We start from the raw sequence: 16,388 nt of genomic DNA on the forward strand, positions 1-16,388 counted from the left end.
CAGTGCCCCAGGTGAGTGTGGGCAGTGCCCCAGGTGAGTGTGGGCAGTGCCCCAGGTGAGTGAGGGCAGTGCCCCAGGTGAGTGTGGGCAGTGTCCCAGGTGGGTGTGGGCAGTGCCCCAGGTGAGTGAGGGCAGTGCCCCAGGTGGGTGTGGGCAGTGTCCCAGGTGGGTGTGGGCAGTGCCCCAGGTGAGTGAGGGCAGTGCCCCAGGTGAGTGTGGGCAGTGTCCCAGGTGGGTGTGGGCAGTGCCCCAGGTGAGTGAGGGCAGTGCCCCAGGTGAGTGAGGGCAGTGCCCCAGGTGAGTGAGGGCAGTGCCCCAGGTGGGTGTGGGCAGTGCCCCAGGTGAGTGTGGGCAGTGCCCCAGGTGAGTGAGGGCAGTGCCCCAGGTGAGTGTGGGCAGTGTCCCACAAGTGGACGGGCGACCGTCACGCATCCCGCATGCGTCGGGAGGGAGAGGCAATGCGGAGATGCAAAGGTAATAATACCACACGCAGTTAAAGTAGCTCATCACATGAAGTCACTTTAAGCGAATCAAATACTACACAAAGCCAGTGAATTATTGCCAAAAGAGAGAATAGCACTCAGATTGTAAATGTTGTGGATTTGCTCTCCAACACACCTGTGTGTTGTACTAGTGACGAATTGGCACGTTCTGTTTACGTGAGACTAAACCTTGCTGATTGGCTGTGTCGGGTGGTGGAGGGTGTAACGACACAACGGGTTTATATATTGACGCGATCTGACACCAAAAAAAACTGAATTGTGGCTCTCATTCTGGGAATGGAATCGAAACCGTGATTGGAATCGACACGCTGAGAATCGGAATCGAGGGTGTAAGTGCTGCCGCTGGAACAGCTGAGGCCGCCCTTCAACTTAGCGCGGGAAACTCCACGGCGCGCTGCTGCGCTCCTCCAACTCCGCGTTATGGCAACAGCGGCGGCGGCGGCGATGTCATCCGCGGCGTCGGAGCGCTGCTACCGAGAGGCGGCGGTCTTCGGGCGCGGACGGGAGGCCACGGCGGGGCCTGAGATCCTCGTGGAGCTGGGTAGGCCGCGCCGCCGTACGGGCCCTAGCCGCTTGCCTCGTTGACTCCTGTCCCGGCCGCGCCGCTAGCCGAGACGTGGGTGTCTCCAAACTGCGGGTTGTGATTTCAAGGCGTTATTTGAATTAAAAACGTGGCACATGTTGCGTTTGTTTTCAACTAAAGCGTGACATATTTTACCAGAACTCTGATAATTGACTGGCCTTGTGTCTGATTAAGGGGGTGGTGGTGGTGGAGCACCCGCTACTGCTCAGTGAGCCAGAGTTCCATTCCCACATGCAGCTACCGTCCCATTTCACGGCCGAAAGTTGTAGCGATGCCTTCATCCAGCAGTGGATAACGGGGTACACATTACAAAGTTGCATTGAGCTGTTTATCAAGTGCGACTTTACACACACACACGTGTGTGTATACAGTATATTTCGTTACACGTGTTGTGCACACTTCACAAATCTACACTTGCAGTCTGGGAACTGACTCGTTCGACTTAACAGCAGGGTTTTCCCAGTTGTCAAATCCACTGCTGGATGAAAGCATTGCCGCGTTGCGTGAGGCCGTGGTAGCGCGAGCGAACGTGAACACGCTGACGGGAGAGACCCACGATCGCGTCACGTGTCGCTGTTCGCAGTGGCCGGGAATCAAACTCAGGTGGCCGGGTTCACAGCGCAGTGCGTGATGCAGCAGCACTCCTCAAGTAGGCGATAGTGCAAGTCTCAGTCCGTCTCGCCAGGGTTTCTTTAACCACTCCGTCGTCGCCGTGCTCTGTAAGACGAGCACTGACACAAATTTCGATTTAAAGCTTTCGTGACTGCAATGATTCATCTTCTTTGGTTCTTTCGGTAAAGTCACGTAGAATGAGAATAAAATAATTAAATTGATAAAATAAAATAACACAATAATATTCTCACGACGTTTCGGCCACAACACAACGAGACTGTCTGGTAGGACAGCGCTGTCCTACCAGACAGTCTCGCCCCCTTCACCTGATGAAGGCCGCTTGTGTTGTGGCCGAAACGTCGTGAGAATATTATTGTGTTATTTTATTTTATCAATTTATTATTTTATTCTCATTCTACGTGACTTTACCGAAAGAACCAAAGAAGAGCACTGACACAGTTAAACCGGACCACTTGGGTTCAACAGAGATTGTCCTGTCGATGGAACGTGGAACTTGAACAACTAATTGAAGAGCGCCAGTTGAGATGAGACAATCCCCGATGCGCACACGAGCAGGGTGACGCCATAATTTAGAAGCGACGTGCACGATTTTCACGCGTTTTATTTAAAATATCACATTTAAAGCGGAAAATGTCATCTCAAGTTGGACCTAAATACAAGTGATGAAGCTCAATGGAGCCTTGCAATGCATGTTTGTGTGTTTTTTTATAACACAATCTCAATCGGTCGCCGCATTGATGGAAACTTGAGCGCGTGCAGTTCAGGCGGATGCTTTCAGCTTTGTCCCATATTTCATGAAAACGTAAATCACGATTCGGAAATTCAGGTTGCTCAATAATGCCTAACAACGTGGGGATTATCTGCTTGTTTTTCACGCGTGCGTGCGTGGTTTCTGCGTGTCAATGCAGGCTTGCCATCTCTCCCCGGAGGGGCAGGGTATCAGGATTGGGCAGGCGGCTTCTGCTACGAGGAGAGCGCCAAACTTCAATCCTCGACGAGAAACCGCTTTATACACTGGTGTGTACCCCTGCTATATGAAGCATAATTGTTACCGAATTTAATGACATAAAATAAAGAAAACTCGGGTCCTTTCTAAAACAATGGAAATTTCATGGAATTTTAATTCGGCAGCCTCTTTGTCTTGTCATACCCTTAACATGTCTGACCTGAGCCTCATGACCCTTTATGTACTTTCATTTTATATCACATCACTCATGCCACAACGCTGCACATTAATTATATTCATGGACCAAATCCCATATAGAGCCACTACCAAGCTAATGAAGCCCCTACTACCAAGCAAAATAAAATATGAATAAACAAATGTAAGAAATGGCACCGAAACAAAAAGTACAAACAACAAGACAGTTATCGCAAAAAAGAAAGGAGTCCATTAGGTCGACTACACATCCCAGGCCACAAACGCAACTTCCCAAACCAAGCCAGGAAACCTTCACAGGAGGGGCGGTGGTGGAGTGCCAATAAACAATCTCCCGCATTCCCCACCGCCCCTGCCCACTTTCGGGAACCTCTCACCAGGTGGGTCAGCAAGGACGTGCTGCACCTGCAGGAGCACTGGCTCGACGGACGCCTCTCCGGGAGCTTCCTGCGCATCCGCTTTGGCGGCGGCCCGGGGTCCGGGCCGGTCCCCGGTGGGGTTCACGTGCACGAGAACCCACAGGGGCACCTGGCGCTGCTGGTGCTGGCGTCGAGCAGCGCCCATCGCCTGCTGCTCGCTCACCCCGATGCTGCGCTCACGCCTGTGAGCGACTCCTCGCGCTCTGATTTCTTTTCTCGGGTTGAGTGAGTGGCCCCTTGGTTTACGGTGGGAGACGTTCGGGGTGGAAACGGAGACAGATTTTTTTTTTTTTTTTTGGGTAAAGTCAGAAAGATTATGTCAAGGAAAGGTGTTTTGTGCCTGGCTATTCCTATTGTCAGTCCTTGATTTAAAGCAAGTGTATGTATGTATGTATGCTGAACTTCTTTCGTATACTCTTTCGTTCTTTCGGTAAAGTCACGTAGGTAGAAAAATAAAATAAAAAATAATATATCACGACGTTTCGATCGCAACACAAGCGGTCGTCCTCAGGCGGAAAAAAATAATCCAGCAGTGGAACTGGTGAACCAGGAAGAAACACAGCGAGAGAGCTGTTACAACAAGAGGTTATATATGTGGCGATGGGCAAGCAGGCAGGGTCTGAGCTGGAAAGGAATTCCATCCCCGCACGCAAGCACCTCAGTTGTGTTAATGGGGGAGATTAGGGAGAGAGATTGGGGAGAGAGATTAGATTATTTTGCATCTTACATAGCCTGCTGTGGTCATCGGAGGTACGGGCTTATTAAAAGTAAAGGGCCTAATTTTGTTTAAGGAGACCTTACAGAATAAGAGGAAAAATACTCAACACAGAAGGAAACCAACGTGGAAAGAATGCTGAAATAAAATTGGTGACATTTTACACGCAATGTAAAATGAGGTATAATTCAAGAGCACCTATGATCATGCTGACTATCACGCTGACCGAACAGTAAATCCAGTCGTCCATTAAAACAATCAGGTTATTTCAAAATACGCATTGTTCCTAATCTGATGAATGAAGCATTTGTTCAGAATAAGTCTCCTTGTGCAAACAAAACTTTTCACTAAACACGACCGTTGATCTTCCAACCCTGGTGACCAGGAATTCTCGTCCCAGGAGTTCTCGTCCGACCGTCACGCCCGCTCGGTGCTGTCGGACATAGGGCGGTATTCACTGACGACACCTGACAGCTGCTTCGTGTTTGGGGGCCCCACTGGGGTGGCACCGCGTGGAGCTGGCGCCGGAAGCTGCGCGTGGGTGAACTGGCGCGACGAAGCCCAGTTTGCCTTCGCCTCGCCGAGCGGTGGCATCGTGGTGGTGACGCTGCCACCTCCCAACGTGCCGGGTGAGGGGCGTGCCTGCAGCACTCTCGTATCCCTGCCTGCACGCTCACTTGCATACGCCCGTCTCTGTGCAGGAACCGAATCACCCGGAATGTGCTCAATATTGTCAGATCTGGGAAGCTAAGCAGGTTTTGACCCGCCTAGTGCTTGAATGGACAATCATCGTCCTTACCAGGTTGTCATAGACGGCAGCGGGGTTGTGCTACGTGTTTGACAGCGGCATGCGGTGCAGCAAAGTCCTTTTTTGAACACTGCTCCAAATGTCTGTAAACTCCACCTTTACTGACCAGCGCTGGCCAGCATCGTGAAGTATGGTCAGAAATCCTCCATGACCCGCAAGGCATGGGGAGGCCCTCATCCCGCAGTGGATTGACAAAAGGGCTTTATATGTGGTGCATACAATTCAATATTTTGTACACGTCCAAGTACAGTGAGTGCTGAGACATTCTTTGTGTGTGAGGCTGGGTCATGTGTTGTCGACCACCTCACCCTTAATTTGTCCAGTGCCATTCCTACTAAGTGTGTGTCTTTGCATGTGTCTGTGTGTATCGTGGGTGCACGTGTTACAGGTGTGGGTACCTCCACTGAGTTGAAGCAGAGCTCCATGGTGCAGAGGCTGACCGGCTGGGTGCCTTCAGTCATGTGCGTACACCTAAACTCACATGCTCAGCTGTGTGCTATTGCGTGAACACCCGCAATCAAATATGCTTTCACAGTTGTGCATCCACACTCGCAGACAATACCAGGTTCCTCGTGCATCAACGCACGTGTACATGTTGTGTATCCGTGCAGTGGCCTCGTATTGGTTGGCACCGTGTACGGCAATCTTGGTGTTACTGTAGTTCATCTCGTGACCTTAATGCACTTGACGAATGGGAAATGGAATCTCGAGTCTAACCTTGGCCTTGGTTAAGTTGATTGTATCTTAAATAAACACCGGGAGCTGTGTGGTCGCGTGCATTATCAATGGTGGCCAGACGTGCATTGTGTTAGCTGCACTACCTTCCGATATGCTACGCTATCTTCAATTGGCTGGTTTATTAAGACAAAAGCGGCCAAGTTTATGGCGCTGCCTCCACCATTGCCCCCCTCAAGTGCGTACTGTGCCGCACTAAAAGCGTTGTGGGGATTAGTCGTGTGGTGATTTATGTGCCCGGCATGAATCCCAACAGCGTGGATTTGATTCTTGTTCGCGATGAACGACACCGTTTGCACTTGGTATCGGAACCTGGCCTGGGACTACTTAATGTAGACTCGGCTTTAAATGGGTAACTAAAGGTGGTGTGGTTCGTCTTTGTTCCGACAGACGTGGTGACCAGACCCCGGCACACATGCCCGTGTCCATGGCGGCTCACGTCTGGAACGAGGACGTGTCCCTCTTTGCTCTCTGTCAAGACAACAAACTGCGTGTTTGGTCTATCAAGGTGTGTGTGTGTCTCCGTCGTGATATCACTGTCACTTCGTGGCGAATGGCGGGTATCGGTATTGGTTTCAGTGGTAGTGAGCGATCAGCGCGCTGCGCTACGAACCCGGCGACTCGAGTTCGATTCCAGCTTACAGCCACCAACGCCAGTAATGATTATTTGAACCCGTTCTGGGCTTCCTTTAGGTCGACTCGCCCTCATGAGTACTTGGTGCGATGTGGAAACATTGCCATTGGGGAGACAAAGGCGGCCGAGCGTGGTGCTGGCCACCCACCCCCTCGTTTGCCATGCCGACCTTCACAAGTGCTCGCGAACAGCACTTTTTCTTGTGCTCTTCACAAGTCCGTCTCTCTGTCTGTTTCCTTCTCTGTTAGTAGAACCAGTTGTTAGCGTATTGCAAATGTTGCGTGCCTGTCTCTGTTTTGCGTCGCAAGTGTTTAATTAAGCGTTGCTTGAAACTGTCAAAAGAGTAACTGGCAATAATTTTATTTCTAGGTTTCTTTTAAAAGGGTGTAAGTGGGTGGTCTGTGGCTCCACGCTTCTCCGTGCGACTGGGCGGGCGTCTTAGGTCTGTGCCTCGACGCGTCTCCGTGCGACTGGGCGGGCGTCTTAGGTCTGTGCCTCCACGCGTCTCCGTGCGACTGGGCGGGCGTCTTGGGTCTGTGCCTCGACGCGTCTCCGTGCGACTGGGCGGGCGTCTTAGGTCTGTGGCTCCACGCGTCTCCGTGCGACTGGGCGGGCGTCTTGGGTCTGTGCCTCGACGCGTCTCCGTGCGACTGGGCGGGCGTCTTAGGTCTGTGGCTCCATGCGTCTCCGTGCGACTGGGCGGGCGTCTTAGGTCTGTGCCTCGACGCGTCTCCGTGCGACTGGGCGGGCGTCTTGGGTCTGTGCCTCGACGCGTCTCCGTGTGCCAACAGGACCAGGTGTGCCAGCTGGAGTGCAATCTGAGTGAGCTGGTGCCACGAGTCCCCGACGTGCGCCACTCTCCGGGGCCGCGCCACCTGCTGCGCCTGTGCCACAGCAGCACAGCCGGGCTGCAGCTTGCCGCTCACCTGTGCTGGGACAGTCACAGCCAGGCAAGGCTCCTCTGCCCCATCTGCCAGCTTCACTTGTGCACGTTGCCGGCTCTCGATGAATCGGAATCCGAATCTTTATTTATCCTGGAGAAATCCGATGAGCCTGTGAAGCTCTTTTTTTTTCTCGCAGATGTCCAGTCGGGGCGGTTCAAAAAGTTACAACAACAAATCATGCAAAAAATTATAGGAATACGAAGTATAGGGAAGGTAAGCAAATCACTAAGAATAAATACATGAAATAGATAAAGTATGTAAGTTCAAATTGCATAATTACACCAATTCCCAAGCTTGGGCAAGGCAGTAATACAACAGCAAAAGGAGTCCCAGACCACACCAAGACAACGACACACACTCCCTCAATACAATTGCACATTTAAAGTGAACTATTTAAAGTAATTTTTGTATGAATGATTCGTGCGTGTACCAGCGGATTTATTTTCAATTCACGTATGGTGTATGTAAATTTGTTCATGTGACTCGGGCATTAGAGGGTACTACATTGCACCACAATGTAATTTTTTTGACTGATATCAATTGCCTATGCAGGTAGTACAATTTACATTTCTGTAACTGTCTTGTCAACACAGTTGGTACCGGTAGCACACGCACACAACACACCTATCCGTAACATTCGGCACCTTTTGCCCCCCATGCCCAGTTCTGCGTGCTGCGGATGACGGAGGACCGTGCCCACCTCAAGTGCCTCGCCACCCTGCTGGGCAATCAGGTGAGAGAGAGGAGGTGCGACGGGGTGTGTGCGCGTCGCACGTGCGCATGCGTAACGTCGTGTACGTCGTTTTAATTGTATTGCAAAATAAATGTGTTCCTGAATATGTGCTTGTTCTCTTTTCAGTGCATGCATGTTGTGATTATTCGAGTCTGCCAGGGATAAGGGCTAGATTTTTTAACCTGCGCCGCCAATATTTTACCTCTCTGTGGCCTAGAGGCTGACCTGTGAATCCTTCACCTTGGTTGAGCAGGGATATAAGCACAATTATGGATGTCACATTGTAACACTTGCCCCCGTCCATCGTTACAGCAATTCGATGTGATGTTGTGATTAGGTGTCTTGATGTTATACCATGCTTTGCCAAGAGAACGCGGTACAGCAAAATGAAGACTCATCTCCATCTGTTCCATCTTTTCCATCTGTATGGCATTGAATGTTCCTCTCTAGCATGTGCGAGTTTTTTTCCAGGTGCTCTGATGTCCACTGACGTGTATAAACTCATAACAGGTTTCCCTCTCTTCAATCCGGTTCGATTTGTGCGATTTCCCGTATTTGCGGCTAACCTATATCTACCCAAAATGTACTCTATGCGGTTTGAATTCACTCGTACGCGGCTTTGCTGTCGGACGTGAGACAACATCGCATGCGTCTCGTGGTATTTCGCTTTGTGCTCCCTTTCTTTTTGGAACGCATCTACCGCATAAAGCCAGCGGAACCTGTAATTAATATATAGAGGACCGCAAAGCTCGGATAATTGTTGAGACCGGATCACTGCCTGGCTGCCTTCCCCGCTTGTGTGTGGTTCCTTACACTGTTTCTTGGATGGTGTGTATACTGTGTGCGTTGCAAGTTGAAATTATTATTAAATACATTTTTATGTCGTCCGATTTAAATGTCACTATCTTCGCAAAGAGACACAGGCACCAGCGTGTGTCTTGCGAATGATAGTGTAAATTATTTCGTGACGCTGTCAAGTAGGGTATTGTTTCTCTGGTACCTTTGTCGACGCTCTACAAATATAATGTGCACAATAGTATCTCAAATCTCATTTGAGAATCTGCATGGCTTAGTTATCGGCAGATGGTATGGGGTTCACGGTCTGAAAGCTACACCCGACGTAACGACTATATTTGTGGTCGGCCATCATGAGCCTGAGGCCTATTTTGTTGTTGCTCAACAGCCAGTTGTGCCCAGTGACAGGCCTCGTGCGTGACACCGTCAACATCGCTTTAGAAAGTCATCTTTGTGTCGGGGCTGGCAGTGTAAAGTTATGGAGACCAGACTCGTTCGTCACTGCTGGTGTGCACGTGTGCCTGTGCACGTGTGTGTGCGTGTGCGAACGTGGGGTGCCAGGAATCCCTTAGGGATTTCGCCATCACCCCCACGGAGCTGTGGGCGCTGTGGATCTCGGAGGAAGGGGATGCGCACGCGTCGTGCACAGGATTTCTCCCGTGAGACATTTTCGCTCGCACAAGCACCCGTATTGTTTGTGCGCGCAATGCAATGTATGTTTTCGAGAATCTTAACGATGCTTAGAATTAGACAACGTACGCAGGTTGAAATACATCAATTAATTTGATTGCTCAGTATGTACGTATGTTGAACTTCTTTCGCACCGTACGTAGCCAACCGTGCTAATCGGTGGTGTGGGGGAAGTACAACAAACGAAACACAAAAAGCAGTTTAGAGAAATTAGTTTGTCAATCTAGATGATTTAAAAGTGCATTGATCCAGTGGCTTCTTAATATCGGACGGAAGAGCGTTCCAGACGGCCACAGAAGCGCATATGAAAGCGCGCGATGCACACAGTGCTTGCCGCAAATGAACCACAGTACCTTGCAGATAAACCCTCACGCAAACTCCGGTCATCCTCGCAACGGCTTTTGGCTAACCGTGGAACAAAGACGGTCACCGCATCCCTATGGTTGCGTGAATTTTTCTCCGGGTCCTCTGGTTCTTCTCTCCACATTTAGAATCAACGTGCGTGAAGAGTATTTGCCTGCTATCAATTTCCACGTGATAGGCTACTTTGTTGAGCTATCATTTGTGGCAAGGTGGCCTCTGCAAAAAAAAAAGCCAATAGCTCAATGGGCCTTGGTGTGGTAAAATAAAAATAGTTTCGTAAAATAGTTTATAATGGAAAGGAATTTTACATTGACGTCAATGCCGGGGCCTGTGTGGCTCACGTTGCGTGTTGCTGCAGAGGGGACAACCACACGTGCGCGTGGAGCCCCGTGCTCATGCAACCGCTGCCCAGTGCCGATCTTCAGGTGTCAGCGCACCTGGACCCCAAGGTAATGTCGGTGACGAAGCACACTGGTGGCACAGAACCCAACAGGGTATGGGGACAAATGAGGCTTTCTGGTGTTGGCCATGAGATGTGCGACAATACCGGGCATCCCGGTTATTTACGTCCATGCACAGCCTCTTTGTCCATTCGCTGCTGGACCATACTTCACCCCACGCTGATCAGTGCGGGTTTGGTAAAGGTGGGGGGGGCAGAGATGTGGCAGCATAGCTAAACAGAACAAAAATGGATTTTGCTGCACTGCAAACCCTATGACAACTTGAGAGTGCAAGCTGGTCGTTGACCCATCCAAACACTGTCCAGGGTCAACCCCCGCTTAGTTCCTGCCATCTGATGAGATCCGACGCATTTGGGGCCATTAGGTCATAGATATATGATGATAGTTCAGGACAAGTATGACAGACTGGATGGGACGGGTTAGACACAAGGCGCAGGGAGCACACGGCCTTTCCATATGAGATGCAGGACATTTGGTGTTTAAGGTATTGGAGGCACGGAGAATTGTGGGTACGCAGTACACAGGGCGTGTAATATGCCAATGTGTAGACCACGTATGGGATATACAGACTTTGATTACGGGGGTACACAGGGCATTGTGGAACGGGCGTACGCGGATTATCGAAACACAAGGCAATTGAGCACGGTGTGCGCACGGTCTTAAGATATATGTGGATAATGGAACATGATGCTAGATGTGCAAGTGAAACCACTAAATCCTAACAAATGTCGCTGCATGCATTCAAATGAACCCTCTCTCATCTGTTCCTTTCTGCGTGCATTCAGGAGGTGTTTCTCCGTTACATATTCCACCCAGGCAGGTTTTCCTTGGAGGCCATCGTGAAAGCCTTGCACGTAAGTTTTAGGGCAATTTGTTCCTCCTGTCAGCATGCTGCGTTTGCAGTTCATATGTCACATAGTGTCAAGCTTATCTCGCTGCGTGCCCTGAGGTGAGCACCACGAGGCGTGCGTGTGTGCAACTGCAGTTGGGAGCGGTAGTGTAGCGGTTGGCGCGTTGCGCCACGAACCCAGCCGCCCGAGTTTGATACCCGCTCACAGTTAATACGGGTGACGCTCATCGCAGCCGGTCCTGAGTCTGCCCTAGGTCGATTCGGCCTCAAATGGGTACCTGGTGTGCTGTGTAAACATCTCTGCTCTAGAGGAGGTGTACACCCCTAGCTGCCACTGCTATTCAGTGGCCTAAAATATGGCTCTAGATTTTGGTGTTATAATTTATTTATGTAGTTTATTGTAAAAAATTCGGTCACAGTCCCTATGATCACTGTTACATTGCATTTATGGCTTTTATTTTGGTGATTTCGAAAACGTTTTTTTTGTTTTTGGCCATGTTTTTGTTTATTGTAGCACAGAGTTAGACTTATGGCCTTAATCTTAGTTGTCTTGTGGTTGTTGTTGTTATTTGACTTGCATCCCACTGGGATTTTTGCACACAGCGTTGGTGTACGGTGCTATTTCAGGAATATTTTGATTGTTTTTTTCCTGGATTTTCTGTTTGCACAGTGACATAATCACTTTAAAATGTTTTCTTGTTCATGTTTTTTGTTTGTTGAGGTTGCACCCGATTCAAGAGCCGAATGGCTCACAGGGCTATACCAAATAAATAAACTATGAGACTATGAAACTGTCTCCACTGGGGAGACAAAGGTTGCCGGGTGTGGTACTGGCCACGCACCCCCTCGTGCGCCGTGCCGGCCTTCACAGGTGCTGCTCGCTAACAGCACTTGCCCCAACAGTCTGTTAAAGGCTATACGGGGGATCTTGACCATTGTCCTTTGTGTAACTGCCCACACAGGTGTACCGGAGAGGGGCGGACCATTCCACAGGGTCAGCAGGGCTGCAGCATCAGGTGGTGCTCGCTGTGGAGCGAGAGGTAAGATTGCTGTCCTTCCTTCCTCCCCATTCGTCCGTCTCCTTTTCACGTACATACAGATATATATATATTTTGTGCGTGTTATTGCCATTAAAAATGTTTTTCAGCTGTGGTGGCTCAGGGGTAAGAGGACCGAGCTAGCGTCACTATGTTGAACTTCTTTCGCACCGTACGTAGCCAACTGCTAATCGGATGTGTGGGGGAAGAACAAAGAACTAAACACAAAAAGCAGTTCTCGAAAAATGAGTTTTCAGTCTAGATCCCAAGTGTAGCAAGTTGGTGGTCACAGCCTGCTCAGCGTCCACCGCACTATAACAACCAACGCTATGGTAAAGTACTAAATTATTCACTCAAAAAGTTCTCACGGAGTGTGCCAGGTTACTTTTTTTTAAAGTAGGTTACTGCTTTGATATTGTTAGGTCACTCTTTTTGAGGTTTTCTTCGTGTAGACATTCCCACCAATAAGAGTGGAGAACGCGCACTCTGGACTCCGCTTGCCCTTGTGGTGCCACCTAGAGACAGCCATCGCATCCTCACAGTTGGGAGACTTCACCGTTGTCCACGAGACCTGCGCTTTTATTTGCCACCCGTGTGGACAGTCTTAACATTGAGATGATTTGAGTCTTGAGTCTTTATGTAAGCCTGTGAGGTGTCTCTCTGTGTGAGTTTATTAATCTCTGTCCAAGTCTCACTGACCAAATAACCCAGAATGTGGCACATCTTGGAAGCTTAGCAGGAATTTTGAGGCCTGCATAATGGTTGGATGGGGGAATCACCATGTACAGAGAGGTTGTCACAGGGCTGGGTGGCTGCATGATGGACAGCAGAGGGCAGTCCAGCAAAATCATTGCTGTACCGTACTCCTGCGCTCTCTTGTATATGCTCCCCACCCTCACTGATTCGCACCGACCAGCGTGGGAAAGCATGGTCAAACGCCCGGTTTTGCGAGGACCTCGTCCACCAGTGGGTGAGCAAAGTGAGCTGCACGTGTTCACGCATATGCATGCCCTGTGTGCCCTTGGTGCAGGTGAGCGGACTGGTGGCAGTAGGTGGAGGCATTGGGGCTGATGCTGAGGGTGTTTCCGAAAGCTGCTGGCGTCGTTTGCTGGCCTGCGTGTGCCAGTATCAAGACGTTTTGGCACGGCCGCTGGGCATCTTGGCCAATGCGCCTACCAGCCTGGTCTGCCTGCTCAAGCCGGTAACGCTTCATCACAGCTAGCACACCTTCTCCTTCAGTATATGTGGCAGAATGCTTGCTGCATGGGTGCCTTAAAGTATTAACCAGCTCTTTTTCAGAAGCCGCCTGGCCACATCATAGCTCAACGAAGTGGCTTATCACATGGAATTTTATAGCAGCCAAATTCTCTAAATGCGTGATTTATTCTCCCCCCTTGCGGTCAAGGGGGGAGAACATGCCAACTCCAAATATACAGGCATTGGGGTTGGGATCAAACCCACAACCTCCTGCATACCAGGCGAGGGAGTTAACATCTCGCCACAACAGCACCTTGTGCTGATGTTGGTGGGGAGTGGTAGTGTAGCGGTTAGCACGCTGTGCTATGAACCCGGCGACCCGAGTTCGATTTCCACTCACGGCCAACACCAGCGACGAATATCTGAATCGGTCCTGGGCCTCCCCGTGGTCGACTCGGCCTCAAATGAGTACCTGGTGCGGTGTGTAAACATCGCCACTGGGGAGACAAAGGCGGTCGGGCGTGGTGCTGGCCACCCCCCACCCCCTCGTGTACCGTGCCGGCCTTCATAGGTTTTCGCTAACAGCTCTTTCCCCCCACAATCTGTAAAGGTTGTATGGGGTGTCTTTGTGGTCATGTTATTTCTGGTTAAGTGACCCGGGTGTTGGCGCTGTCCGCTGTGCAATGCGTGCAGGGCTCGCTGTCCCTGCTTGTGCCTTGTGCACCCATCGAGCAGCTGTTCCTGTCTTCTCCCACCAGGGCGAGTGCCTACCACCTGGGAGACATTGTGGATGGTCAGCTGTTGCACTTACACCTGTTGTCCGATCCACCTACGCCTGTATCCGATCCTACCTACACCTATATCCGATCCACCTACACTTATATCTGCTCCATCTACACCTATATCCTCTTTGAATACAACTGTAGCCACACACTAATTTTACGTGGTGTACCGGAATCTTTTTAAAAGTACCCTGATCTAAGTAATCAAACAACCTCTGTTATTGTAAATAACAAAATACATAAGCAGACAATACAAGATAGCGGTGTCTCCACATAACAAATTAAAGTATTTCTTACGCAACCCATCGGCCTCTGTCATCACCAGTCAGGCTTGCTTGAATCTAAGCTGGTGAACTGCCAGATGTTATCGGCAAGGAGCACCCTTTAAGATACGCCTCCTGGTTCGACAAAAAATAATTATTAAACGCTACGTAAACGTTACTTTAAATGCTTTGACGCTGGTTTGCGGGCGCGCGCGTTCCGTGCGTGTGTGTGGGCGTGCTGCAGACCCGGACACACTGGGCGACATGTGCGTGCTGCTGGAGTGCGTGCGCTGCGTTTGCGAGCGTCTTGGGCCCGAGCTCACTTGGGTCACCGACATGGAACTAGGTCCCCCGTGCAACGCTGAAATCCTGGCCCAGGAGTTTGCGCACGGCCTGGTGCAGCAAACGTGGGTCCCACGCACGCGCACGCGGGCACGCACCATGCAAAATACAAAGACAAAGATCTCCCGTATAGACTTTTAACAGACTGTAGGAGCAAGTGCTGTTGTCGAGCATCTAATGAATGTCGGCACGGCGCACGAGGGGGTGGGTGGCCAATACCACGCCGGGCCGCCTTTGTCTCCCAAGTGGCGATATTTACACATGGCACCAGGTACTCATTTGAGGCTGAGTCCACCAAGTGGAGGCCCTGGACCGGTTTAGATAATCGTCACTGGTGTTGGCCGTGAGCGGGAATCGAACTCAGGTCAACAGGTTCATAGCGCAGCGTGCTAACCACTACACTATCGCGCATGCACCTGGGTTAAATTCTTGGCCATAGATAATATCAATGGCAAGAACTAAACTGATGCTGTCCTGCTCCCAAGTCAATTTATGTATGTATTTTGAACTTCTTTTGCTCTGTACGTAGCCACCCGTGCTATTTGGAGGTGCGGGGAAAATGTTGCCTTAAATGAGTGTACATGTCAGTAGTTATACGTAGAAGTCAACAAAGAAGCCATGCGCACAATACCTGCTTTTTCAAGTGCTCGCTAATGGTACTTGACTGTTGTACATGTTTGCAGGTACGTGTGTATGCATGTGTATCTTTGTTGTGTGTGTTGTCTCGGGATTGCCCAACACATTGCAAGTACACGAGTATTGGCGAAACAGCCACACCTCACCCCCATTTTGTGCTGTGCTAGCCCTTAATTGGAGCTCTCAAACAGGATTTAAACAGGCAGGCAGTCTGCAAACAGAATATTTTTTGTTCACCTGTCCCTTCGTTGCCATTGTCCGAAATGTCGCCGATTATATATTTTTATTTTTTAAGGCGGTGTTGTTGACGAGTGTGTTTTGACGTTTTTTTAAATATATATTTTTAAATGAATTCTGCCTATGCAGGGATGATGACGTAGATCTGCCGTCCCGATTGTTGGCGCTGGGGGATCTGACCGGGGCCCTCCGCCTCGTGCTAGCTCAACTTGACCTCGGCGGCCGCGACCTCCCGACCTCCGACCACTCCTCCGGTTCGTCCCCACGCTTCGCACGATCCTATCGTTGTCATCGTTGTCGCAGCCCGAGGCGACGCCTGCACACGCGCTTGTTTTGCACGTCTTGCCACGATGTGCAACGTGTACGGCCCGATTGCTGCTACGATAAATTTCCACGTGATAAGCCACTTCGTGGATCTATCACTTGTGGCCAGGTCGCTTTTTAAAAATAAACAAAGAGCTCAGTGGGCTTTACTTGATAAGATGAAAATTACTTGAGTTTTATTAGTATATATTTGTAAATGGTTTGTTTATCTTCCGTATCCTTATCTTCCCTCCTATCGCGTTTTTGTATTGTTTGTTGGAACGTTCTGAGCTGCCCCGACTGGACACCTGTGGAAAGGAGCTTCCATAGCTCATCGGATTCTTCCATTCAAAATTAAGATTCTGATTCTGTTGTCAATCCACTGTGCGATTGAGGGGCCTCCGCACGCCGTGCAGTTCACGGGAGCTATTTGACCGTACTTCACCATTGGGGGGTGGCGGTTGACAAAGGCAGTAAGCGATAGGCGTGCGAGCAGAGAAGTAAGAGTACAGCAATGGCTTTTGCTGCGCTGCCTTCTGACCACAATGCAACCCCCCCCATGCAGT

General features: G+C 50.2%; 1 protein-coding gene across 2 annotated transcripts in view; it reads left to right on the forward strand.

The window, feature by feature from the left end:
- Nucleotides 1–687: 687 nt before the first annotated feature.
- NUP160 (nucleoporin 160) overlaps nucleotides 688–16,388 on the forward strand; it is a 35,656-nt gene continuing 19,955 nt past the window's right edge. Inside the window, exons 1-16 of one of the 2 annotated variants that reach the window (XM_032958197.2) lie at nucleotides 688–1,044; nucleotides 2,628–2,736; nucleotides 3,259–3,481; nucleotides 4,413–4,641; nucleotides 5,209–5,281; nucleotides 5,946–6,063; nucleotides 6,981–7,139; nucleotides 7,798–7,866; nucleotides 9,223–9,320; nucleotides 10,073–10,163; nucleotides 10,961–11,029; nucleotides 11,988–12,065; nucleotides 13,093–13,263; nucleotides 13,953–14,052; nucleotides 14,549–14,711; nucleotides 15,649–15,773. In XM_032958197.2, coding sequence (XP_032814088.2) covers nucleotides 924–1,044; nucleotides 2,628–2,736; nucleotides 3,259–3,481; nucleotides 4,413–4,641; nucleotides 5,209–5,281; nucleotides 5,946–6,063; nucleotides 6,981–7,139; nucleotides 7,798–7,866; nucleotides 9,223–9,320; nucleotides 10,073–10,163; nucleotides 10,961–11,029; nucleotides 11,988–12,065; nucleotides 13,093–13,263; nucleotides 13,953–14,052; nucleotides 14,549–14,711; nucleotides 15,649–15,773 — 1,996 coding nt within the window. In that variant the 5' untranslated portion in view covers nucleotides 688–923. Of the gene's footprint in view, nucleotides 1,045–2,627; nucleotides 2,737–3,258; nucleotides 3,482–4,397; nucleotides 4,642–5,208; nucleotides 5,282–5,945; nucleotides 6,064–6,980; nucleotides 7,140–7,797; nucleotides 7,867–9,222; nucleotides 9,321–10,072; nucleotides 10,164–10,960; nucleotides 11,030–11,987; nucleotides 12,066–13,092; nucleotides 13,264–13,952; nucleotides 14,053–14,548; nucleotides 14,712–15,648; nucleotides 15,774–16,388 lie in introns of both variants that reach the window. The other variant, XM_032958196.2, reaches the window with a different exon arrangement.

Source organism: Petromyzon marinus, chromosome 21 (genome assembly GCF_048934315.1).
Source record: "Petromyzon marinus isolate PM22_M1 ecotype Great Lakes invasive population chromosome 21, UKy_Petmar_22M1.pri1.0, whole genome shotgun sequence".
NCBI lineage: Eukaryota > Metazoa > Chordata > Hyperoartia > Petromyzontiformes > Petromyzontidae > Petromyzon > Petromyzon marinus.